At 43.1% G+C, this 26,867-nt stretch overlaps 1 protein-coding gene across 1 annotated transcript in view; it reads left to right on the top strand.

The window, feature by feature from the left end:
• Positions 1-26,867, top strand: part of LOC306954088 (sphingosine-1-phosphate transporter SPNS2-like) — a gene marked incomplete at both ends in the record, with an annotated part of 116,931 nt that overhangs the window by 36,105 nt on the left and 53,959 nt on the right. The window contains one exon of the mRNA XM_079545147.1: positions 18,634-18,770. Coding sequence (XP_079401273.1) covers positions 18,634-18,770 — 137 coding nt within the window. The remainder of the gene's footprint in view (positions 1-18,633; positions 18,771-26,867) is intronic.

Genomic DNA, 26,867 nt, shown 5'->3' with positions numbered 1-26,867 from the left:
AAGGTAGAGTGAGTTGAGACAGTCCAGAGCCTGGTTATCACCCACGTTAAGCCCATTACAAGTTCTGACAGCCCTTTTTCCTGTCTGCTAGAATGGTGTCCAATACGCTACAAAGTCCTGGCAATCTGAAGTTCTGATTCATGAAAGCAGTTAAGCCTATTTGGAATCTCTCTGCAATCAAGAATGAAAGTATTTTTGTGAATTGGTGAGCAGGTTAAGGGAAAATGGGTTTGTGCCCTAGCCCTGTCCTGTGTGCACCAAGGACCAAACTATAAAAATGCTGCTTACGGTGTGAGCCTTCACTAGACAGCTCTAGATTGCAGAGTAAATAATCTTTGCTGGGGAGGGAAGGGACCTTACGATACCCTTGACTGCTTCTAATAGGAGGTAATTCTAGAGCCAGTGTTGTACTTTGTCTTTTTATTGTACATGTCAGCATGAATAGGGAAGCTTTCCAGACTGGCTTGTCTTTATTAATGTTCTGATTTTATGTTACTACATGGCCACTAACACAGCATGGCAGTTCATTCAGCCTGTCTGCTCTGCCGAAGGAAGGCTTGCCTAGCTGTTGGCCTAATGGGGCAGGTATTTGGGCTGCTTGTTTCAAGGGAAACTTGCACGTGTGCCTATTTTCCCTTAGGCTGTAGTTCAGGCACTTCTTGCCAAAGTTGTGTTCATTTCTGTAATTCATTATAATAATGAGGGCAGAGATTTCCCACAGATTTTGAGAAGTAGTTATGATTTCAACCAAATGCCTCATCGTTCTTAACATACATTGCTCATCTCCTCCTGCACGTGTTCCTCAAACCTCAGAATTTCATTCAAGCTCTTTATACTGGAAGATGGAATTTGTGTTGGTCTTATGTGGTACCTTTAAACAACTCCTGCTTTATACCAGCTGTGGGATCTCAGTAGCCCTCATCTGCACAGTATTGTGTGTTTCAGGCAGAAAATTCAGGAAGGCTAGAGTTGCCACCTTTGGGTTTTTTTTAATATGGACAGTGCATTTTGACTTCTGAAAGAAGGTGAGCGTTTAGACTACCTTACCAGTTAGGTGGTTTTTATGCTGTTGTTAAGTATCTAGTGGCTACCAGTTGTTGGAGGAGAGAGGTGTGTACCTGTGTTCAAGAACTCATGTTTGACTTTCTTTTTATCCTCTCCCCATGTGATGACACTAAAAGCTTCTGGGAGCAACTTGCTTGGCTTTGATACTTAGTTTTCACTCAACCTTTAAGTTCCATTTTCAAGTATGGTGAGCAGAGGAGTGTTTGGATGCCGTCTCAATCAGAAGAAGCTCTGTGTTCCCTCTGTGTTCCCTCTGTATTCCCTGATCTGGATCTATGCATACAGCTGCTTCTGATGCACACTATAAAGGAACCCAATATAAAGGGATTTGTTACCCAGAGGGGAAGTTCTTTTTGCCTCGACTTGAAGAGAGTTTGGATATAGGTTTTCTATGAAGTGAGAAAACAGGACAAACCTTTGCAGTGCATTCTGTATATTTAGTGCATTCATCCCGGGAGAGCCATAATATTGTTCTCTTTTAAAGATTTATTTTAAGATAATTTTGGTTTTGTATTGTTCTTCCCACACACCTGAAGTACTCTCATTTTCTTGGAACACAAACCAACTGTTCTGCAGGGCAGCATACACTGTGCTGGGAAATTGTAAGCTGTTACTTCCTATGGGGATCTGAGATGTGGTGACACGGAGGTCAGACTTGGTCTGTGCCTGCTGGGAGATTTCTGTGCTCATTTGGGATGGCTGGCAGCATTGTTGAAGGAGATATTTGGTTTATCCAAATGATCTCTCCGCCAAACCAAACAGTCTTGACCCAGTGTAAAGGAGCTCTAGAGCACTGAAGATGCCATCCTGCAATGAAGAAACAATGCTGTCAGTATTTGTAATACAGCAGGCAGCTCGTGGGCTCTGGAATTGCCAGGACGTTTTTGTAGTAGGAGGAACACTGTGGTCCTGGACCAACCTGAGAGGTCATTTTTTTTCCTCTAATGATGAGTCTTGAGCTTCCAGAGATCTGAACGTTTGACATTTCCTCTAGATGAGCAGTTCAAGCTTTCTAGGCTGTGTACTAGATTACTGTACAACCAGACAGTCTCATTTTTATAGTGATTATCCCTGCATGCTGATGTTGTATAGCACAAACTGATTTTCTTCCCAGATTGGGCAGGGAACTTGTTTTATAAGTGAAGTTTTTATTAAATGACTGAGAATGGTTTAGGTTTTTTAACTATCAGATCTCAGAGGAAAAATAAGCAGTTACTTGATGGGATGAATGCTAGGAGGAGGTGTTCACACGTATTCTCCATCCTCTTTGCTGCAGCAAGCAGGGAAATGTTTTCATTTTCAGCAGAAAGGATCTTTGCAAGGGAAGGACAGTCCTCACCTCTTCTGTTCCCCCCACTTGGTTACACACCAAGTTACTCTGAGTTAAGCATTAAGGCAGTTTCAACCATTTCCTCCTTCCGGACGTTTCATCCACTGCTGTTCACAGCAGCTGGACTTTGTATGAGCTCCTACTGCATCGTTCTCCTTGCTCTTTGTACATGAGCTGGATTGCAGGTGAGGCAGTTCTAATTTCTCCTGTTGTGGGACTGTAGTGGTTGAACTGAAAACAGTAATAGTAACATGCTCTTCCTGCCAGATTTTCTTACATAAGAAGTTGCAGCTTGTTTACTGAGGGATTCACCAAGTAGCTTTAAATGCGTAGTTACAATAAATGACTGTTAGGGTAGACCTGGGAGAGAATTAGGGAGGTGGTGCAGACAAAGCAGCTTGAATTTCTTTTCACAGTTCTACAATGCTTGAAATACGCCCTGAGTTCTTTGCCCTGGTTTTATCCTTGCCTCTGCCCAGCCTATGATTTGAGGGGTCCTGGTGGGGCTAGCTGTCAGCTCCATACTTCCATAGTAAGCATGCCATAGTTGTTCCAACCTACCTACAATATAAATAACTATAAAAATGCCCCAGAGCCCTTGGCTACACCTTTTGAGCACTAGAAATCATTGACAAAGTCTGACAAAGAATGGTTCTATTTCATGAGAGCCTTTGTGAGTGGTGTCAGGAGCACTGGTGAGTTAAACTGTAACTTTGCCACAAAAAAGAAAAGCATTTTTTTTGCTTACACTGGCATGTGCGGGGTGTTTCACAGATGTGTTACTGAGCTGAGTTGCTTTCCGTTTAACAATCTGGGCTCTTTCCAAAAGCAGCCTCTTACAGGTGTGGCTTAGGCTACATTAATTCTTAACTTACTAATTATGACTGCAAATCAAAGCTGTGAAGTGGCACAAATCGCATCAGCAAAATTGCTCCCAAGGTAAATTGCAAACTCAACATTAGTGATTGAGTTGAGGATACTTTGAAAATGTGGTACTAAAAATAGGTAGTAGTTCAGAAGGGCTGATGCAGTTGTTGTGTTTAGAACCATGCAAGTGTTTGAGGAGATAAATCTACCTCCTTATCAATCTTCTTGAAGGTAAAATTGCAGAGCAGGAACACGAAGATCTCACATCAGTTTTTCTCTTTTTGTGTTTTAAGTTGACATATTCCCTTGCAAAATGCTCCTGTAGGGCATCCCTCTAAGCCTGAGTTATAGGAGTGCTGCTAGAACGTATAAATCTGATGATTTACTCCGTTGCTGTGGCTCATGGTGCTGAAGTTACCAGCTGTGTAGTTGTTTTTGCTTAGTCAAGTGGACTTTGAAAAAATGATGCATCTGTGAGGGTCATTGTTTTACCTTACTTATGGAATGATGAACCCTTCTCATAAGGAAATCCACTTCTTCAGGATATTTAGCTGTGCTGATACCTGTCCTGATGTGCCAAAATACCAGCTCTACATTCACTTGTTTTGCTGAACATGCCTGGGATTAGTCAGCTGCAGATGGCTGCACAGAAAATCAAATTTCAGATCCTGTATTGGATTCAGCATCCTCTGCGTGGAAGCACAGAGAGCTTCTTTTCTCTCCTTGTCTTGTTTCAGCCCAGCGCATGCTAAACATTCTAGCTCCTCTTAAGACCACTGAAGTTCAATCCACAAACACGTTTAACCTGCGGGTGGGTGAGGTCCTTCAGCTCCATTGCAGTGTGGGTTTGCTGCAGTTCCTTGCCTCCTTCAGCTGTGCCAGCAGCCCAGCTATGCAGCTGGTTTCATTTCTGTTTCTCTCACTCTGAGCCTCAGTTACTTCTAACTGGTTGGCTGACACAACTGTGCTTCGTGCTAATTGCTTTCAAACACATAGATGTAATAATATGGCAGTTGATTAGCAAATATCATACGAACTGTGAAAAGGAGAGGATGGCAAGACAAAGGGAAGTCTTAAAATAAAAACTCTCTTGATTGAACAGGAGGGAGAGGTAACAGACTTTTCTGTGAAGCAGGTTGCCCAAAGTGGCCCTTGTTCTCACTGAGGATGTTTTGTGGCAGCAAAGGTGATAATACAGGATATTATACAATGAACGTTGAATTTGCTCTAAAAGCTCCCCAGTGAGATATTTCTACCAGCTGCTAATGTCATATCTCCAAATGGTTTGGACGATGCCATGTGTGATGTACTGAGCTGAGAAGATGTTTGCACTGTGTATGAAAGGCATCAGCTTGCTTGGTGTGGACTTTTTCTTTGTGGATTCAGAGTCCAGAAACGAATCTCCTTTGACTGATCACCAGGCAATAAGCTGCTGGCAACACCATGACAAGTTTTCCCCAAGGCTCAGTCTTTGGCTATACAGGACTGCTAATAAGGAAGCCTACCTGTCATCCTGGACCATCTGTGATGGTTTAGTACCTAGAGCAGGGAACAGAATAGGTGCTGAACACAAACTGACCTTAGGTGAGTCACTGGTCAGTCATCAGTCCCACCTTCTGTGTATTTAGGCCTGATTGAGACTGACTGAAGTGGTCTTTTTTAAGATGCTAACAATCTCTGGATTCACCAAATATTGCCTTTCTTTCCCCATTAATGTAGTTGATGGTGCATGAAGACATTCAATTTGCAAACCTTGTGCAATGCAGAATTTATTTCAATGAGTTGTTCTCTAGCAGTACGCGTATTGCCAGAAATATAGTAGTCAGAATAAATTTAAAGCCAGAGCTTATTTAAAAACATAATAATAATTCAGTCCTTTTTTGGCTAGTGAAACTACTGTTAACCCTGGGATCTTTTGTGGAGCTCCCATTCTTTTATCCAGAGATGCACCTTCAGTTGCAAAGCTCACTGCTGGAGCTGCAATCCAGAATTGGCATTAGTGTTTTTCACTGATGAGGGTAAATACTCTGGAAATTCATGTGAATAATCTTAGAAACAGCAAGACAGACAGTGCTCCATGCAAGGGCTCCAGTGCAGTTACCATTCTTCTCCTTTTACAAAACATGGCAAATTAAAACATTAGGAAACATCAGCATTTGAACAATTTCCTTAAACATATTACCCCTTTCTGGAGGGCACTGTGAAACGTGCAGTCTCTGTCTACGCTGCCATTTATAAAAGCAAGGGGCAAGAGCATTCCTAAATAGTGCCAGCAAAACTGAATCAATGAATAACTTCTGTGGAATCACAGTAGCCACTTCCTGCTCTGACAGGGGCTTCCTTCCATGCTCTGTGATCCTTCTCACTGCAGGATGAAGGCTGCTTCTGATTGTATGTGATTTTGTGCTGCCGATCAGTACGTATGTCCAACTTGTTGTCAAAAACAGCGTTTCCCTGTATTCAGTTTGTGGTACAACAGCCTGTTGAAATATTGCTGGCATTTGGAAGAGTAGATGGGTAAGCCTGTGGCTCTGTACCCTGCCAGAGAGATGTTTAGGTGCTGAAGGAGCAAGGTTGGAGTTGGATACGAAGTTGGAGGAATTCATGGCACCTCCTGTGCTCAGACACATCTCCTTTCTGGTGGTGCTGCCGCCCTCTGAAGGGTGCTGGATGAGCAAGGCAGGTAGGAGTTGTTGGGATCTGGGATGGCATGGCTTCCCTGGCTCCTCCTGTTCTTTGTTAGGAGGGAGGACTTTGGATGTCTGGAAAGCCTGCATCTTGTAGCTAAGACGTGCTTAGGTGGAGTTACCTGATGTACTTTAATAGAAGAAGAAAGCAGCACAGAGCTGTTAAGATTCCAGAGCCTCCTTTTTAGCCAGAGGTTTATCTTGCTGTGCAGTCTGTCCTGCCTCCTCCCTGCCCTGCATGGTTCTGTTCATCAGCCTGGGTTAATGGTTCAGCTTTGTATTTCCTAGCCCCTGCAGCTGCAGTTGAATTCTTTGTCTGAACACACAGTATTTGTGACCTGAAGTATAACGACTTGGGAAATAAATAAGAAGTTGTTCAGGGTATGGGATAAGCGAGAGCACAAATGGTTCCTTCCTTGACCTGTGGAGAATTCATGTCTCAGAATGAAACTAGACAGCAAGTTTACTTCCATGATGCTCTTGGTCAGTGTGTCTAGTCCAGCTCAGCCAGCAATGCATGCACTCATTTGGTCTTCACATGCCTGCCTTCACTTCCTTCTTACAGGAGAAGTTTTAAAGATAATCTGTGTTATTCATTTGCTCAGTCTTAAAAAATAAGGAAGGCAGCATAAGAACGTATAAAGGAAGGGATGTCTTGAAAAGGCAGGTTGTGCATTTCATGTTTTCTTCCTAATGCAGAAGCAGTCAGTATAGGCCAGTTTGCTGGAAACCACTCTGAACACACCAGTGAACTCCTGGAAATGAGTGCTACCAGGAGTGTTGGTAGGACCACAGCTGAAAAGGTGAGCTCTTGATGGGGATAACACATTCTTGTAATAATCTAAATGAATTTTTGAGAGGGAAAAAAACCTGAGGGCTTAGGCCAGCCTCTGGGTAAGGCAGCTGCCTGCAAAGGAGTTTTTTGTACTTTCCTCAGAAGGATCTGATTGCTGTCACTGTCACAGGCAGGATACAAGGCCGCTGGGCTTTCTGATCTGTTGCCATTGTTCTTCTGCTCTTACGAAGTGGTCTCCTGGGGTTACATGAAAGATCTTTCATTAGGGAACTCCTCATTCGTTGTTCGCTGCCAGCGCCTGAGGCAAAGCGATGGACGCTGCTGTTAAGGAGAAAACTTGAAATTCCATCTGAGGGAGACATCTCTCTTCTGCTCTACTGTGAATTGAACCCCAGTCAGCACTACAGAAAGCTCCTCTGGAAAATGAGTGCAATTTTGACTGGTAACATTCATAGCAAGAGCTGTCATTGCACTGGGTACCACTGTATTTTACAGCCATCTCAGAAAAGAATAGGCAGTTGAGCAGGAAAAAAATACTGAAATTCCCTCTGTGACCAGCAAGCAGTGTTGCAGAAGTAAAAGTATGGAGGGCAGTATTGAGACACTTGTGCTCCCTCCACAAATGTGTCCATGTGAAAGGCTAAAGCCTCTGGGAGGGGAGAAATTTGGAGGAAAGACTTTGAGGGAAGACAGTTCCAGGCTCCCAGATGAGTATCAAACAAAAGCAATGACACAACTGCTTTTATATCCACATTATCTGTAGATTTTGACACGTTCCTATTCCAAAGAGATTTCTATTCCTAAAAAAGTAAATTAGTGTACAGCTGCAGCTGGAAAGATATTAAGAGCAGTACCCCGTGCTGGGGTGCATTTTAGAACAGGAAGTAAATAAAAATCAGATAATTTCAGATATCATCTTGAAGTTCTCGTGCTGAGGAGCAATACTTTTCATCTTCTAAAATTCAGCTTAATCTGGCAAATATTTGCCATCCTCCAGATAACTAGAGGCACACAGCATAAGGCCAGTTAGTCTGTTTAGAAAGGTCTGAACCATGAAGGAAGTTAGCGTACGATGTAGAGATGAATCACCATTTTCTGCCCCAGAGACTGATAGTTTTCTTAGTTATTGAGGTTAGGTTGGCTTTAAAGCGTACCATTTTCCTGATCTGCAATAGGCACTCCTGAAGATTATGGCTTGAATCGAATATGAAGGTAAACATTTTGCAGAAGAGCAGTGTGACAGGAGCTTGCTACCAAACCCTGACATGCTTTTATTTGCCTGTGTGCAAGCACATGCTGTGAATATGATTCCTTGTCCAGATGTCGGTGCTCTGCCCCTGCACTTCTGTGGTACTGCTGAACCAGGAGCATAAGTGCACTGAAGCAAAGTCAGATTTCATCCTTTCATCCCGACCAGAGCAGAAAATGTTTGCAATGAGGCTGTCAGTGCTCTGATGGTTGATAGCCAATTACTTAATTAAAATGAGAGTATGGCTATTTTCCTTTCAAAAAGGGAGCATGTATTTTGCCGAGACAGCTACGGTCCAACGGCTCCCTACAGAACCGTTATTGTAATGACAACAAAGAAAATCAATCGGCCCCTCTGGCTGCCCAGGGAGAGCAGCAGCGCGGCTCCATGCCTTCCACACACCCCAAAGCAGTGATGTGTGTCTGCCAGGCTGCCAGCAGGCTTTCTTCTGCCACTCAGCATCACTCCCACCCCACCTGCATCATCGCCCTCACGCTGGCAGCTGGAAAATCCCTCTGAGCTTACAGCCTTGCTGGAAGGCAACAGCTGCAAGGCTCCTTCAGCTGGAGCCGCTTGCAGACACATCAGAGCAGCCTTCCCAGGTCCTTTATCCTGTTATGGCTGTAATTGAGTTAGCTCATCTGTGCCCGAGCTGTTCATATGGCCTATTTATGTATGTTGGGTCATTACAGGCTGTCTCCAGCTTTGTAAGTAAAACCAGTAGCCATTAAGAGCTCATCAGTAGAGGTTAGCAAAGCATTGGTCATTTATTTATGGATTTCCTTTTATAAACAAACTCTAACAAACTTGAAACTTTACAAAAAGCTCTGGGATAAGGATATACTGGATGAACACTTTTAGCTAGTTTCTATGAGTGCCATAGCATAAGAGGTTCTTGATTCTCCAATAAAGAGAAGGGGAAGCACTTCCTATTGTATTGTTTTTCATAGGAAGCTGCTGCTGTCTTTAAATGACATGTAGCAAAGAACTTATCAGTAATAAACACGTTGTACTTTCAGTGCATCTTCTCTCTTTCCTCATCTTTCGTTTTTGCAAGACTGTTTTTTCATGGAAGCAGAATGACTCCTATTGCACACTGGTTAATGATTTAAAGTTAAAACGTTCACAGGATTAATGGTCTGGTGATAAAAAGGGGTGGTAAGCCTCAGTTCAGGATGAAAAGAGCCTTTCTTCTCCATCTCAAACTGGAAACAAATAGCATGATTTCTTTTTGTACCAGATACAAATGATACATCTTCCTATTAAGAGAATAACAGATTTGAAGCATTTTCTTGCTAATTAAATCTGATTCATGGTGCTTAACAGAAATTTCAGGGATTGAAGGATTTAGATTATTTTGCGTAATTGTCTTTAAATTGTTATTTCTTGGTGCACACTGTGGTTGTGAAGGTTGTGTGGGCAAAGGTGAACGCAAATGTTCTTGCCTTTAGGAACCTGGTCCTGCCCCAGGGCCAGTTTTCAGTTCTCTGCAGGTCCCCACCTTTGTCCTGATGGCCCCGTGAGCTCTGCACCTGCAGAAGGAAAAGGCTAACCTTTGTTTCCTAAAGCTGCAGGGCCGTGGTTGTAGCGTGTGCCTGGCATCATAATTGTGGTAGGATAATAAAGATGTCAAGAAGAGGAAGGGAATAGAATTAAAAAAGGGTTCTTTGGTTTTGCAGTCATTTCAGTGCTTTCTCAGGGCACCTCTCTCCAGCCCTGGCTACAGCCCTTCCTGCTGCACAGAGAGCAGCCCTGGTCCCTGGCAGAGCTCTCTTGGTGACTAGAGATCTCCATTGGACAGCATGTGTGTAGAGCACCCTCAAAAACTGCATTCAAAGAGAAAACCAGAACTGCTGTTCTTTCAAATGTAGTGATCTTCTCGAGTGCTTGGAGCAATGACTGACTTTCTCTACCAGCAGCTGAGGTTGTGTATATGTGTTTTAGTCTTGTCGAGGCAAACCAGTCTTGTAGAACGACCACTTTGTAATGTCACAGTGATGCAACGCTATTGACCGACCTCCATACCTTTAGGATCTCAAGCCTAAATCAGGATTGACCAGAACAAATACAAATCCATCCTAATTGTCTAACTAAATTAATGAGGTTTTCCTGCCACTGACTGCTCAGTGACAGCCCAACACATGCCATGTATTGTATGAGCACTGAGGCTGCAGCTGGGAGCAGATGAGTCGTTTGTCTGTCACTCCTCTGTGGGAGCCTGCAAAGTTCAGAGCCAGTGAAGTCAAATGGAAAGGAAACTGCAAGGCTGCCCTGGTTCTGTTAGCTGAAGAGGTGCTCCACTGCTTCAGCCTGAGAGTGAAACGGGCGAGGAGTGAGTCCTTTGTAATTCTGGAAACATAGCTTTGTGAATCACATTCAAGCTTTTACAAGTTTTTCTAGGTGCAATTCAGTAACACGGTAATAAGACATTACCTAAGCAAGCTAGCAGAAATGATACAAATTTTTGTATTTTAACTTTAATCAAATAACGTAGGAATAGTTTTACCAGTTCAGCCCAAAGGTCCTTTTATTGTATTATTCAGTCTTTGGTTATGATCAGTAGCAAAAAGGAAAGAACAGAAAGGAATGGTTAAATTCCCTGGTATGCCTTATCCACTGGATGTTGAGGACTTTCTGGGCCCTCAGATTGGACTTTCTCCAATTCTATTTTGAAACAACTCATACTTTCTGTTCCCATAAGCTCCTGTAATAACACCCCAGTTTTTAGTTAAGCTTTTTTGCATGGAGGGTCTCTTCTGATTTGAATTTGTAGCTGCCACTTATATTAAATATGTGACCAGCATTCTAAAGGAGGAGGTAATTCAGTTTGTCCTACTCCCTTCTATTTGTGGATGTAGATCTCTTCTATATCCCCAATCAGTTGTTTATTTTCCAGGTTTCTTCATGTTTTCCTGTAAAAGAACCTGTTGTGTCCTCCTGACAGTTATTTTATGTTTTCTGTACTTTTCCCAGTAATAAAATTTTATGTTATAGGGCTGCAGTAAAGTTACAAGCACTAGAATGTGTTTACTGGTAAAGAGGTTCTGATCTCTGGTGCATCGGGGATTTGTAAGCAGTTATATCTAAACAAAAACCTCAGCTGTGACATCCATTGAACCAAGCGAACTTTGGCTAGGAGTCTAAATCAAACTGCACTAGGAGTATTTTGCAGATATACAATAAGTGAATACAAATCAACAGTAGCCTTGGCTTAGTTAATCACTGCATTTCTCACAGTATGGAAATGAAAATCAGACAAAGAATCTCATCTTCAGCTACCTTTATATTTTAGCAATCTCATGCTGTTTTAGGCAATAGGTTTGCATACCTTTTGCATGGCGCAGCCTAGGGAAACAAACTGCCACAGCCTCCTGTTCCTGCCCCTCTCTAAGGTCACCAGGTCATGAACCAGGATGGGACTCACCCAGAGGTGACGTTATTTTTGAGGAGGAGAGGTGGTGTCTTTTTGTCCTCATATGTTCTTACATGCAAGTTTTCATGCCCCAGTCGAGTGCACTGCATAGCCACAGAATGAAGGAATGCTAGCAAATACTTCTTGTATTTCATTGCAAAAGCCATTTCTGGCTGTTGGCGGCACCTGCGTGTCCCCCAGCAGCAGCTCCCTGTGGGGTCCCTCAGTGCCAGGCACCAAGGAAGCCGAGCCCTTCCTTTGGACTGCAGTGGTGCTATGAGGCACATCTCCCCTAAGGCAGCAGCTGCTTTATTGATGTTCAGGTTGTCCTAATCCCTTTGAAACAGTGCTAACGTATTCACTGTAATTCCTTAAGTGAGAAGCAGGGGAGTTTTTGGTTTTTTTTTCTTTTTAAATTACATTGCCTGCATAGAGCTGCTCGAAATTTAATCTAGTACCAAGTTAACTCTTGCACCAGGTAAACTTACTGGACATCCAGGGAGTAAAATGCATGTGTAAAATGCATGTGAAAAGTGTTTTCCACTCCCACACTTAGACAGGAATTTTGAGGTGCAGCATGAAAGAGAATCCATGGCGGATATGGAAAATGATTGTGAAATAATGACTACAAGTCACCTTCTAATTAATTGCTTCAACAGTGTTCTAGATGTGAATAGGGTAAATCTTTAAATGCACTTTCAATTGACATAATGTTGGAAAGGAATCCAAAGAGATGTGAAAAATTTGGAGTGTTTTAAAGCTTAGCTTCTAATTCCATTCTTTCCTCGCCTCTGCAGTGCAGATCTCAAATCTTGTTTGGAGCATGTTAGCAGTCTTTGTGAGGCCTAAGTGAGGGGAGGATCGCTGCTGGTCTTCAAGGAGTGTTGATATGTGATGGGCCATAGAAGTGAGGACCGCTACTGAGTTAATTGCTTAGGCGTGCCTGTAGAATCACCGAATCACAGAATGGCCGGGGTTGGAAGGGACCTCAAGGATCATGAATCTCCAACCCGCTGCCACATGCAGAGCCACCAGCCTCCCCATTCAATCCAATCTGGCCTTGAACACCTCCAGGGATGGGGCAGGCTGCCTTCAGCTGTGGTGCCATGGCAGCTCAGCAGCTGTAACCTCCCCTCGCTGCTGCGATCCAGCTTTGCTTTATCCTCCCACCAGCTCTTGCAGTACTCTCTTTGGACAACCCGAATGGCAGCGGTTCTCTCTATACAGGTACTTGCAGATGGATTTGTTGAGTGAATGTTCAGTGCTTTGATTTGTAGTTGGGTGGTAATATCTCTGTGTCTATTCATGTCAGAACCACAGGCTGCGGCCAAAGGGCTCCAGCCTTTGGCGGCCTGTGAGCCACAGTGCTCACATGTAAGTGCTGTTTCCCTTTCCAAGCTTCACCTTTATTAGAGTTCATTCCTGTAGCTGTTGTCTAGGTTTTGGAGGCTGAAGAGAAATATTTATTGATCTTTATGCACCAATGCGCAGAGTAAAGTACTGCTCACATCTGTGGCATCACAGACCGCTGTCTGGATCAATGGTGTACTGTGCTACATGTGGCAGTGCTGACAGCTATTGCTTGTATTTGTTCACTTGACAGTGGTTGCTCTTTGCCCAGCACAGTTTCTCTCAGAGCTGTGGGGTTACTTGTGTGTTACTGGCCTGTTTTTCTGGTTATTCTTACCTGATTTTCTTTTACTGCGGAGTACATTTCCCATCAATTCCCCCTGAAGCAATTATTGTTGTTGGCTGAGGTGAACAAAGCAAGTTTTCAGGATATCCTTTGCTGGGATTAGGAGGGCTAACTCCTGGAGGAATCAGGATTTTGCGGTGAGGAAAAGGAGTGGAATTATCAGCACTGAGCCCCTCCCTGAGCAGCAGCTTGTGTGATGTTGAGTGAAGCACGAACTTGCCAGGAAAGCTGTGTTCAGACCTCGTCTGTGTTTTTGTAACCAGGTTCTGACCCTGTCACAGCCAAACGAACTGAGCGGTATCGTACAGCTGTCTTCTCACTGTAAACACGTATGTTAACTGTACACATCCACCCTAAACACATTGCTTATGTTTTTTATCAGCCTACTCTAGGGAAGAACTGGCACCTCGTGGTGCAACATAGTACAGAGAGCACAGGGTACACTGGAGAAGGAATACTGATGAGTGGTATCTGCAGTGAAGGAAACACAATCTAAAATGTCCTGCCAAACAGAGATATTAGAGAAGTGCATAATCAGGTTCACACCTTTTAAAGACTGCTTTTGTTCTTATTAATTTACTGAGCACAGCAGCACACAAAAGTTAGCATTTTTGAAGTTCTCTGCTTGATCTTGTGCAGCATTCTGTTCTGGGAGAGCATTTTTGGCTGCGTCAAAACAAACACTTGGAGGTGAGTCCAAATGATTTGGTGTTCTGTAGCCTGTTGTTTTTTTCTAAAGCTCCTGGGTTTTACGCTGTTAGTGTATGACAGCTTTGCACAACATATGGAACTGATGGTGTGTTTCAAAGCTCCTTACACTTGTCAGAAACTTCTAGTCTGCACAGTAGTCTGGAACCCAGTGCTCGTGTGTTTTGCACTTGGCAAAAAGCAGTAATGTGATCCATCTGCTGGCTGCTGAATTTGAAATGAAGTAAAAAAATGTATGAGAGAGTAAATGGAACAGCATACCTATAGTAGAGCTTGTGACAGTGCTGATTCAAGGCTGAAGCTTTGTGCAAACAGCTGTAAGAATTCACCCTCTATCAAAGGATGAACATTTTAAATCGTGTTGCTGAGGTTTTCCAGGGCCTTGGATCAGCCTGTAATCAGAAATCTTTTACCTTACATCACCGTGTTGTGTCTGAGCTCTCAGGTTCAAAAGCCCCTGCTGTAGAAATGGCTCCAGCAGATCCCAGCAGGACAAGGTCTCCTGCAGGAAGAGCAGGGCTGTGCTTGCACACACCTGTCAGTTATCCCATCCAAGAGCTGGGTGTTTGGGTATTCTCATTGTTTGGAAGTTTGTTGTTAGGAAAATATTAATGACCTCCCAACGCATGGCTCTGTGCTGTGTCTAATGGATTGCTAGGCCCCTGAGGCACAGGCTGTCTGAGTTTGCCTTCCACAGAGCCAAACACATTGTCAGCACTCAATTAGACATTGGATATATGGTTCTGTGCTGACTCAGAGCTGAAAGATAGCCACTATTCTTATTGAGCATCCCTGCATAGAGCAAGCAAGCTATTTTTACCCGAACCTAAACCTTTCTAACATTTTTCCTGATAGAAAAAAATGAATCCTGTGTAATTGAAATAATGTTGAAAGAAGAGATCTTTTCTGGGAGATGGCAGTGCTGTTTTTAACCTTCCAGTAACTGAGAAAAGGCAGCCTATGCATGTGCCCACATCAGTGCCTCTGTTCCCTCTTGGCTACACCAAATGGATGAGCTGTTGGCAAGAGAAGCCACGCTCTGAGACAAGGGGCTGATCAGCCAGTGTAGGAAAAGAGCAATGGGGAGAGAGGCAGCAACACCTTAGGAATGAAAGGGTGGAAAGCTGATGGGTCAGTGCCAGTGCAGGGACTGTTGTAGAGTGAAGCTGGCAAATATTTATTTGGAGGAGAAAGAGGAGAGATGTGGGCAATAGATGCAGGGGAGGATGCTTTCTTTCTCTGGTGTGTTTGGGCAGAAGAGAGGGAAGGGAATATAAGGTGAATTTTTTTTGGATGCCACAAATTTTTGTAATTCCAGTCACGCACAGTGAAGCTGGGCAGTGCTGGCTGTGAAGGTTCCTGTGCACCTGTACAGGGTGGGACAAGCATTCAGAGGCAGAAATAGACACTAAGCCATCCTGTTTGGGCAATTACGCTCTTCCTGCATTCTCACCGCAGTCGGCAGTTTAGTGGCTAAGCCACAAAGGAGGCATAAGGACGAGTATGATCTCCTTTAGAGAATACCTGTACTTAACAGAACCTCCCTCCTGGGATGGCATTCATTACGTGTCTGTTTATTCATCCATTGCTCACACGATAATTTGCTTCTGCAGAAATGTATCTGGGCTGCACCCAGCGCTGGGACTGAGCCACGTTAGCTGGCACAGCTGGACATCATTTACCAAGAGAAATTAGCAGTACGGCACACATAATGGTGACTGATGTAGCTCTGTCTGCCCATGGCTGCTCTAAATGCAATCCCTTCTTCCTCAGGAGCTCATCCCAAATCCCAGTGGATTTTTAATTGCCCTGGCTTGCACTACATGTCTCTTCAAGAGTTGGTAATATTCTAAGAGGGCTTTAAGTGAAGTGGAAGAGGAGCTGTTGATTAGGAAAAGGCAAATGAAATGCCAGCTCCTGTCATAGCTCACTACTTACGTAAAGGATTTGTGGCAGTGGGTTGATCTGGAGCAGCAGCTGTGGTAGTGTCACTTGGGTACTAATTGGGAGTCCGTGAGTACAAAGAGCACAAAATGCTGATGAGGAGGGCATAGGAGCTAGCTAGGAAGAAGCTGGCACACGTGCCAGGCTGCTTTACTGGAACACATCCCTCTGCATTATGCTGCGGCCTCCTTTCTCTGCAAATTAATCTAGTTTCTGCTGCCCCTCTTCCCAGCTGAACGCACAGGCAATTTTCTGTCTTCCAGATAAGATCTCTGCTTCATAGTGTTTGGTTCTCATAGAACCTCAGAGTTCTGGCCTAGAGTTACTCAGCTTTCCATCCCACCTGGTAACATGCCCTGATCCACTCACCTCAGCTCAGCCATCCCGGGCTGTAGGAGTACAGACTGACTTCTTGTTTGTTGTAGAGCCTGTGTCTGGCCATCAGGAATCTCATCTGTCATCTGCAGGAGTAATTGCAAAAATTGATTCATGGGAAATGCCTATAACAGGCAAATCCTTTTGACAGATCACACAGCCATCATTTTCTGCATTTATTTGAATCAATCAATGTTTTGATGCATATTTGGGTCATAAATACTGTGATCTCAATTGCATTTATTATTATGACAGCTGTGTTCTACTGTCTGTTATTTATTAGGTTCTGTTGTCCCTTCGTTTTACACCTTGTGGAGCTGTCAAGTTGGCTGTTCACTGGTGACAAAGCTCCCGGCTCTCTGGAACAGAACCTTCCAAAAATAAATTCTCCAAAGAGAGCTGAGTAAAAGCAGGATGTAATTTGTTGGAGAGGCCCTGGATGAACTTTTCTCAGTTTATTGGAAGGAGGACGTTCGTGTTTTTTTCCTACTTTTGTCCAAATCCAGAATTAGACTTTGCATTTATCATCCAGAGGTCACCGAAGCTCACAGTCCCACTGATCGATGTGAATTTTGAATCATCCCCGCTATGTCTCAAATCTGAATTAATCGGGTTATTCAGTATTTGAAATGTTCGGATGCTGACTTGAATGTTTCTAATTTTCCCTTGGAAGCTCTTTTAGCTTTATGTCTTTTTACATCATACAAATGGCACGATATCTGATTGTGAGAGGAATGAATTCCAGCATCCCTCCAAGGTCAAAGTCAAACTGCGATGGGCAGACAGTCATTTTCTGCCCTTCATCCCCAGCAAGCAGTCACACTGTGCCAGTTGCTGCACCAGCTCTGCAAGGTGTCGAGCACATTGGTGTTCACTCAGGAAAGCATTTAATCACAGTGTACGACTCTAAAGTGCTTAATATAAGCATGTGCTGAAGTGCCTGACTGGACTGGGGCCAGTGCAATTAGAGCCTCGCAGGGCTGAGGTTTGTGAGCCAGAGTTTGTGCCAGCTAAACAGCGAGATTGTCTGCAGCAATACAGCTGAAATGGGTGTGACAGAGTGCTGCACATACTTCTTTCTGGTATCTTCATTTCTCTATTTATTTATTTAACTGTAAATGTAAAAAAAAACAAAGCAAAACAAAAAAACCCCTGTAATTCCCACTATAAACATCACAGTGCAAAGCTGATGTGCAACAATTGTGTGCCTCACAAAATATATGCAAATGGATGGATATAATTTGTAAAGCAGCTTTGACTTCTTCATATATTAAAGAAGAAGAGATGTAGATCATATCATAGTTTAGCATTCTGCATGTTCTTGGGCTTTCATGCATCGCTATCTATGAAAAATTCATTACTTGTGACTACTTTGATTTTATACATACGTTCCAGTTGAGGGAGTGTGCATCCTCCTCTTGCCCTTTCTTTTCTTATTTCCTCCCACCCTTTAACAGCTAATGAATTAGATGGCTAAGGTTGGGCAGTGGCAGAAGTGGAACAGCCCAACATGAGCCCGAACTCTCTGACCAAAGGAGGGTCTCCAGGTATCCATGTCCCACCCACTTGGGTTCACCAAACCCAGAAAGCTAAAATTTATCCTGGAGTAACTGAACAGCAGGAAAAGCAGCGTAGTTGCATTCATCCAAATCTCTAACGTGGGCAGACATGAAATCAGCTTAAGATCTGACAATTCATGCAAAGGTTCCAATTAACTGTAGGTGTGTTGTGAGTGCCTTGTTTCGGGTGTTTCTGTGGTGTCACTAAACAGGTGGTTTGGTGTTGGCTGGAGGAGTGAACAAGAAGTCAGGGAGATTTTACAGAGGATATTCTACCAGGAGGCTCTTTCCTGCGTGCCAGAAGGTCCTCAGTTAATGCTTTGTGGTTTTGAGGGGAGGTGTGGGGGAAAGGGAAACTTGCCCTTTCAGCTGGACATCCCTGGCCTGTTTGTGAGCTATTTCTGTCAGTGAAATAGTTACTAAGCGGTGGGTTTAAGTACAAGTTCAGTGCTGGTGAATAAGGAGACTGGAGTTTTCTGTCTGACTGCAGGGCTGGTGCCTCAGTAATATTAACAGTTGCCATAAAATGATAGAACAGATTAAAGATCTTCAGTTTTTGTGGACTGTTTCTCTCTTTCTGCTGCAGGAGCCAACAAGGAGCCTTTGGCTTGCTTTCTGTTTGAAATTCCTTGCAGCCTTCGCTTCACCTTCTCAGTGATGTTTGAGCAGAAGCTCTTCATTTATTCTGCCCTGGTTTTGTTCATGCTTTCAGATGTAGCACAAGTTCACTGCTCTGAAGTTTCTCTGGGAATGAAAATAACTGTTTGATTAAGGAAACACCAACTGCTGCGGTCCTGTCAGACTGCGTAACTTTGTAAGCCAGGGCTGCAGCACATCCAATTAAATGGAACTGCTCTCTGGAGGATTTGGTTTGCAGAGAATTAGTTTTCGTGTTCTTGGCCTTGTGTTTATTAAATGGTTCTTTCCTTTTTCTTTTCTTTGCAGTTTTCATCTGTAGCTTCATGGTGGCAGCGCCTATCTTTGGTTACCTTGGTGACCGTTTCAACAGAAAGATCATTCTCAGCTGTGGGATCTTCTTTTGGTCAGCTGTCACTTTTTCAAGCTCCTTCATCACTGAGCAGGTAAGATCTTTACAAAGGCACTTAGCAGAGTGCTCTGAATGCTGGCCAACGTGCTCCTAGAAACACGCCGTGTGTTATCTGACTTCCTGGGGGTCAAGTCGATCTGTGTGACTGAACTGTGAAATCTTTGGTCTTAAAAATATCCATAAAAATAACAGGTGAAGCATGGTGAAGCAACACTTTCCGTTGACGTAAGGCCTTGCTTTCAGGGAGATCCTAAAGAAGCTTTAAAAGGCTATTAAAACTGAGTTGAAAAAAATGCCTTCTGGTATCACAACAGAAGTCACTGGAGTTAGTTGGGAACTCTGCTTATGGTATGTGGCATGACAGAATGCATCCAATTTGATTGCTTTCCATCACAGAGAGTAGGGGTGGATGACAGCATGGAGATTAACCAGAATTTTAGCTCCTTTTATGCTAACTGATGGATATGTCTGGGGAGCTGGTGGTGGGACTGACAGGCTGTGCACAGCATCCCTCACCTGTTTTCAGGACAGCCGCAGTACTCCATTCTGAAGACTCCTCATTGTGTTCATTTCCTTGCCTATCAGAGGCTCTTGAAAGAAACAGTTATCTGGCATTTTCTGAGGAAGAACATCCCCTTTTAAATCAAATTATAGAGATGGTTGAGTTGCGGTGGATGGCAACATTCCTGGAGAGACAAATCAGCTCCTGGTGTCACCAGAGCGATTTCCCCAAGGGAGGCAGGGACCTTCCTCTCTCCTGCCCAGCTGCGTTCCACAGATTGTAGCATTTGGGTCACGCCTAAAGAAAGACATCCTAAGCCTCTCCTCCCTGCTCTCTCCTGCCCACACACATGCTCTGTAGTTTCTAAAAACAGAAAATTTCGACCTAAAACAGGCAGTGGCACTCAAGTGTTTGTCTGGCTTTCATGTCAGATAGCTGCTAAATTTCTAAATAAAATATGTCCATGGCCAAATGTAGAAGCCTTTAACTCCAATAGATGGTTCTGGTTTATAATTATCCAAGAAGAACCCTTTCTAGAGAAAGACCATCTCCTAGCAAAAGTGAAGCACATTTTTGCGTTCTGTTTTTTTTTTAAACTTTCTTTTCATAACGTTCTGCAAATTTAGCTGTGATTGTAGCCCAAAGGAGAGGCAAGAGCTTTTTGAAAAAATCAGCTGCACTTCTCAGGTTACAAACATGCATTTGTGCTCAGGTTCTCAGCAGTCTCTCCGTAATGGATCCAGTTCTGTAGTTACAGATGGGAGAGGAGCAGACACGAGGTACTGGAAGTGGACCAATGTCATCTGTATTTTCAGAGATTTTTAGTTGAAGGATTTGGGGCTTTCTAGCTAAAGCAGTTCAAAGACTGATGCATGAGCTCATTAGTAATCAGGAGATCAGCATGAAAATGTCGTATTTGTAGCCTACGCAAGTAATGCATATAAAGCTGGACTGTGTTTGAAATCCAGATTCCAGTTTTTTGGAGGTCAAAAAAGACAAGGTCAGAATGGCCCAGCCTGTTAATTTCTCCTGTATTTACATGAGCACTAACTCTGGATCCAAACTACAACCTTGGAAACAAACTGCCAATATCTAGAAAAGTCCCCCACAATCCTCAGCTCTTCCAGAGTAATTTTGCATTAAACCAGAGATCCCAATCCCAACTCCTTGCTATCGAGTCCAGGATATCATGATATATTTTGCAGCTGCTGTATGATGTTCTCCACCCAGTGGCTGCAGCAGATGAACGAGGTGATAAGCACAATCCCAGCCTCACACAGCATCCCTCCCACCTCAGTATCTTTATTGGAGGTCTGGTCACTAACTGGGAAGGCATGCCACATTGAAGAAGGTGAATTCCTGAAACATTTGTGAGGAGTCAAAGAAAAGCTGATGCAATCTTCTTCTTTGTGCAGTGGCTAACTAGGCACTTTTCCTGATCTTTGCCTTCTAAGAAATCATTTAAGGAGTGAAACAATAGCTTTTCTCTCAACATTTTAAGATAGTATGTGTGTTTGGCGGGGGAAATGCTATGAGCTGAGATGAAAAAAAAAACCTGTTGATGCAAATAAAAGTAGTAGTGAGGCTACTGTCAGCAGATGTGTGCTCAATCCAAGTCAGCATGGAAAGCCTGGCTAGAAAGAGCAAGCTGGCGCAGGCTGAGCCCACAGAACACTGTACAGAAAACTCCTTTATGCAGTGACAACAGAAATACAGAAAGAGGCAAGAAACGACAGTCATTCAATAGAAACAGCAAACTGTATCTTCAGGGATTGCCTTTCTTCAAGTTTTGAGAATGTGTAGTGCCCTGTGAATGCTGTCTCTGTGTAATTAATAGAGCACACATCCACAGAGTGCAGATTTGGAGGGTGGATGGAAGGAGACAGCTTAACAGAGGCAGAAAGCAGCTACAGTTCTGGCGGACACTGAAAGCCCACAAACTGTAAGAGCTTCTGACAGTGTGTTGATTAGTTCCTGGATGTCATTTGCACATGTAAAGGAAAGCGATCAAAATGCCTCAGTGTGAGGGAAGATTTAGATTATTTCTCATTTGTTGTGGAAACAAGCACACAGAAAAGGATATTTTCATTCATATCTGTCCTGTTGTCAAATTGTGCAATAAAGAAATACCCACATGACAAGAAAAGAACATGGGAAGAGAAACTACCTCAGAGGTATCTTTTGATCTGAAGAAAAGGAATGGAACTCAATGAAATACTTTATCTGGGCTTCTATTGAAATGCTATTTCATATTGTTTGGATTAAGAAGATAGTGACTGCATGCTGTCAGATAAAACATCAGATTGGCTCTGAATGTTACGTAGATGTGTATTTGCTAGGGAGCACTGCTTTAAGCTTTGTAACCACTTATTAAATAGCCTTCACTATTTGTTACCGAGGATCTTGGCACTTTAATAGGACTAATGAACGTCAAATGATTGAAGAATGAATCTCAGCCTCCACCAGATAACAGGCCTTCATAGAAAGAAAAAAATCAGTCTAAAATGTAGAGATAGTTCCGGAGTATATAGGAGATGGTGGTTATTGAAAACAACAGTGCACTGATTCCTTGTGTACCAAAAGAAAAATCATCAGAAGTAACATGGCTGGGGTGATATGGGGAAATTCATATTTGTTCTGTTACATTCTGTGATTTGACAGTTTGCATTGGTGTCCCACCTCACTGCAGAACAACAAGAAGAATCTTCCTGCACTCTGACGCTTGTACTCCTCCATAACACAATTTAGCACTTCCTAACTGAAAGGTTGTATAAAAAGTCATTAGCAAGTTTGTTCATGAATTCAAAATTATTTCAAATTAGTGCACATTTAGACAGATCTCTAGATTAACTCAATTTATAAACATTTCCATAAAATATCCATTTATCTTAATTTGTAGTTTGTAAGTACTAACACCTGCTTAGAACTTACTTAATGCATTTCTATTAATTAGTTCTCCGCCTGCATGTATACAAATGTTGGTACTTTCACCTGCAAAACCATTTTTGTTGTAGCTTGTGGCTCCTGGCACGCGTCTGGTTTTTGGCAAGCACTTTGGGATTTGTGGTTCGTGCTCTATAATAAATCAGGAAAAGAGCCACAGCACAAAGAAATACACTGAGCGTACAACAACAGCCTTCATGGAGTTGCTTCACTGAGATGCATTTCCATCCGCACAGAAAGCTGAATATTGGTCTGTCTCCTTCTGTATCAATATGAACTCTGCTTTTAGTGAGCGATCGGCTTTTTCTCCAGATAGCATTTGAATGAGTATAATGTCCAATTGCCTGTGTTATGGCTGATCATCTTGAGCTGCTTTATAGCCCAGGATGTCGCTGAGAAAAATACACAGACCCAGTTGCATGATTTCTCTTGTTCTGAACAGCTTCACACGAGGCCATTTGGCTATCTGGAGTATTAGGCTGCGTGGATATCCACTCCTATTAGTCACAGTGCTACTGTTCTGACTGTTGAACTCCTTCTCCAGAAATCTGCCTTGGATTAAACCTTATTCTTGGTGCTAACCTTTATGCCCCTCAAAGCACAGAGTTCTGAGAGATCAGCAGCCTTCTCCCTCGCAGGCAGACAGCAGCTTCTTAAAGCAAGAAAGAGCTCAAAGGTGGAAAACTGCAGACTGCTCTCCCAGCCTTGGGAAATACTGCTATTTCCCACGTGAATGTCTTGAGTAAAGATACTTCAGCATAAAGCAGTACTGTTTAACGGGTGAGCAAAGTGCTCTGCTAAGTAGTTTGGCTCCACTAGGTTGGGAGAGCAAGCATACCTAATAATCAACAAGACCAGGCTGTGGTAATGTGGGTTTACTAGGAGACAGCAGAACTGCAGATGGGAACAAGTTTGGAAATGAAAAAGCAGAGAATGACAAGGTAAATGTGCTGTTGAATCCTTCAGTTCCTTGGTAAATATTTCTGTTTGGATGTTGAGATAGCTGACAAGACACAGCCTTCCTATTGTACGCCCTGCAAATTACCCAGGATAGGTATGTCTACTGCTGGTTTCCTCTTTTCCTCTTCTTTTGATTTATTTCTAAAAGAGGAAGCAAATAGCCCAGTATGGAATTCCAGTTAGCCAGCAGTGCTTCTGAAGCCTTGTGTTTCAGACTTTCCAGATCTATATTTGTTGCCAGAGCTTGTCTTTCAAGGAGTGCAGGAAGAGAAGCAGCAAATTATGTGCACTATGGATCAAATGGTTTGCTGAGCTAATTTTAAAAAATGTAAACATAAACCAACCCCCCACCCCTACAGCCCAGCATTCACTCCAAGCAAAAATGCGCTCTGGAAGAAATTAATTTATGAAACACACGGCTTCTGTTCCCTTACTTCTACTGCATAAGCTTGAAAAACAGAAGCAAACAAAACTAAAAGCCTTTAGCTATCTTTTTTGTATGTAAGGAAGGTACTGAGTGTTATCTTGTAGTCACCATGAATTGCTGGAATGCTTATAACTTGTTGTTTCATCCCACTGTGTTAGAGGGAAATCTCTTCTACAAAGAAAGCCAAATAGATTCTCCAAGCACCATTGTGAAGTCTGCTGTATATCCACTCAGTCCTATCCCTCACTTGCAATTCTTAACCATTCATGTGGCTATTAGAGAAATCTGTGCTGAAGCTGATACAGGATGCTAATGGACAAAGGCTGTTAGTTGCCTCTGGTGTATTTTGCCACACCTTAATGTGGCACTGGAGCCCTACAGATGAGCATAAACTATTGACATTTGGGTTTCTGCATGCCTGCCCTTTTACCAGAGTGCTCAGGAAAAATATAGTCCTCTGTGTAATTTCTAATCACAGAGGAAGAGATTAGGATGGGTAATATGCTACAGGAGCATTGCTGTTCTGTCAGTGTGTCAGTGCTCAAATTATAAGAGCTGCTGTTACAGCTGCGTGCAGTGCTGCAACTCTGCCTTGCTTTGCCTCTGCTCTGTTGAGATGAGATGCAGCAATCTCTACAGCCCTTCCTTTTGCAGAACCACTTTGCTGTGGACCAGGGTCAGTGGGTCCCAGCAGAGGAGGGGTGCAGTGCTGAGGTGAGGTGGGTCCAAGGTCTCCAAAGAGGGAAAAGAGAAGGGCTCTCTTCACTGATCTGCACAAAGGCTTCGCTGCAGAAAGAAGGTTTGAAGGAACTGAGTCTGCATCACTTTCTAACTCCTTTCTACCTAACAGCACTCTTTTATTCCCTTGCATTTTCTCATATGGATTCAGTGTGATGGATTAGAGGAAAGGGATACTTAATTTCTTATGCCTTTGAGAATGAATTGTTGGCTGTATTTTATTCAGGTGTTCTGGATATCTGTTAAGTCTGCTAGCATCTTCAACACAGCTGAATCAAATACTGCTTAGGAAACTGTTTTCATGTAAGAAGAAATATTTTGCCCAAATAAGTGGATTTGTGCTCTTGAATCTTGATAAGTGGATTTGAGCTCTTGAATCATGGGCCCCTCTGATTTTGCTGACCTGGGACAGAAGAGGTGAGATAAGATTTATATGGATGCAGTAGGTGCAGCTTGCTCAGATAAGGTGTGTGTAGGATTATTGTCATGTTTTTGTCCCTAGTCACTTTCTTTCTTGTCCTGTTTATGTTGTTCAGCATTGTAACTCACCTGAACTGATGCATCCTGCTGCACAGGCTTCTGTTCATTAAAGTGAAGGCAGTGAAATGTCAGAATTGCTCCTTGGAGCTCAGACATTTTCTGGAGCAGGTGGACAGAGGTTTGTGCTGGGAGAGAATCAAGAAATGGGCTCGAGGCAAAACCTAATTTGCAGTGGGTCTCTGTGAGGGCTCCTGATAATTGCTCATGCCTTTTTCAGAGAATTTTTTTGTTATCTAGGTTATCAGAAAATATTGAAATCATTATCACAGGACCTGTGATTGTTGCTCCGATTCAGCTCTTCCTTTGGAAATCTATGGGAGCCTTTTCTGTGTCCTTGTGGGAATTGAGTCAGACCCTACATCTTTTTGAATCAATATGCTTCCATCTGATGCTGATTGACTGGATCAGAAAGATGCTTAGAGACACCAGCTGGAGACTGTGGTACAGGCACGAAAGTTCTTTACAGGCTAAAGACCTTTACAGCTTTGTCTCATTTTCATGAAGCAAGCTGAATTTACTTCAGGTTGGACAGTAGGAGGGTTCAGCTGCTCTGCCCATTAATAGATTTGGAGCAGTGATTTGGAGCAATGATGGAAGCTTGCAACTTCTATCCTGCCTGCTTTTATTGTGGATATCTCACCTTGATCAGTTATTTGCAGTGAAGGCAGAGGGAAGAGGGCATATTTATTTCATTGCCAGGCTGTGTGTATCTTGGAAACATTCCTTCTTGTGTTGGCAGTTAATGTGTACAGCCTACAGCAGAGGCCTGACCCCAGAGAATGCTGGTGAAGCACAAAAAGGATGTCTTGCTGCTTTAACTCTGTCTTATGGAAAGTCTCCATAATGCTTCTGTATTATGCTTTTATGCTTTGTAAATAATTATTACAGCAGCTCAAGATCAGCCTTATTCAAAATCCCAGTAAAAATGTTCCTTAAGTAGACTGAAAACAAAATAATGCTGGATGAAAACTTCCAAGCAGGTCTTGAAATAGAGAGGAAGGAATTATAAAATTTCATCCCAGTTTAGCAGAATCCTTGTAGCAGCAGTTGTGACCTGAGCAACACAAACCATTCCTGATGCAGTGCAGCACATTGCATGCTGTACTTCAGCACTGGGGCAGTCTGACTGGGTCAGACACCGTCAGAAGGCAGAGTGATCTGCATGGCACCGTGTGATCCTGCTTATTTGGAAACAGGCTTCCCAGAAAATGGAGTATTGAGAGTATGGAGATGATGCCACATTGGTAGGGTGGAATACGTCCTCTCTTTCTTCACTGGAGTGATCAAATATGAGTCTGGGGAAATGTTACTGTTTGGCTAAGGATGTCAGCTGACATGCACTTAGTGTGGTTGTAAATGAGGCAGTTTATGGCTAGTGTTCTTTAAGCTTTTGACTTGGAAAGAAGCATGATGCTGCAGGAGAGTTTGATTAATGGTGTCTCACAGACAAAGAAAACAATTAATTCAATCCAGTTTTAGCTCATTAGGGGGCCTGGAAACAAAACCAGTGTTTCTATTACCAGGACCTTGGTGAGTCTTGAAACTTGTGCATATTGTCCTCAAAAACAGGATGCAGAAGAGAGAGAAAGTGTTGTTCAGCCGTTTTAGCTTGTATTCCAATGCAAATGAATGGGTTTGGGCCTTTATTTTGGTTGAGCTCTTCATTGCCTACAGAGCTGTAGGAAACATAAGTGATTCTTCAGTGGTCCACAAGACCTGTGGCTCCTGGATCATGTATCAAGGTGAAAAGAGGACATTATATTACTTATATTAATCTCTCTATACTGAGTCTGTTCTGCTTGTGACAGTAAGTAATGAGCGATCCCCCTGTCCTTATCTCAACACTTGAGCCCTTTCCATCCAATTTTCTTCCCTTCTTTCTTTGAGGAGGGGCAGAGGAGAGCAGCATGGTGGAGGGGAGCTGCCCAACAGGGTGAGACAACCACCAGGTGCTCAGTCAGTCTTTTGAAGTGTTGGCATATCTTTTGAAATGCGTGACTTTTGAATGCCACACAAAACAC

Source organism: Tetrao urogallus (genome assembly GCF_951394365.1).
Source record: "Tetrao urogallus genome assembly, chromosome: 20".
NCBI classification, from domain to species: Eukaryota; Metazoa; Chordata; class Aves; order Galliformes; family Phasianidae; genus Tetrao; species Tetrao urogallus.
Note: the sequence above shows the minus strand (reverse complement) of the source record. Positions and strands in the feature narration are given on the sequence as shown.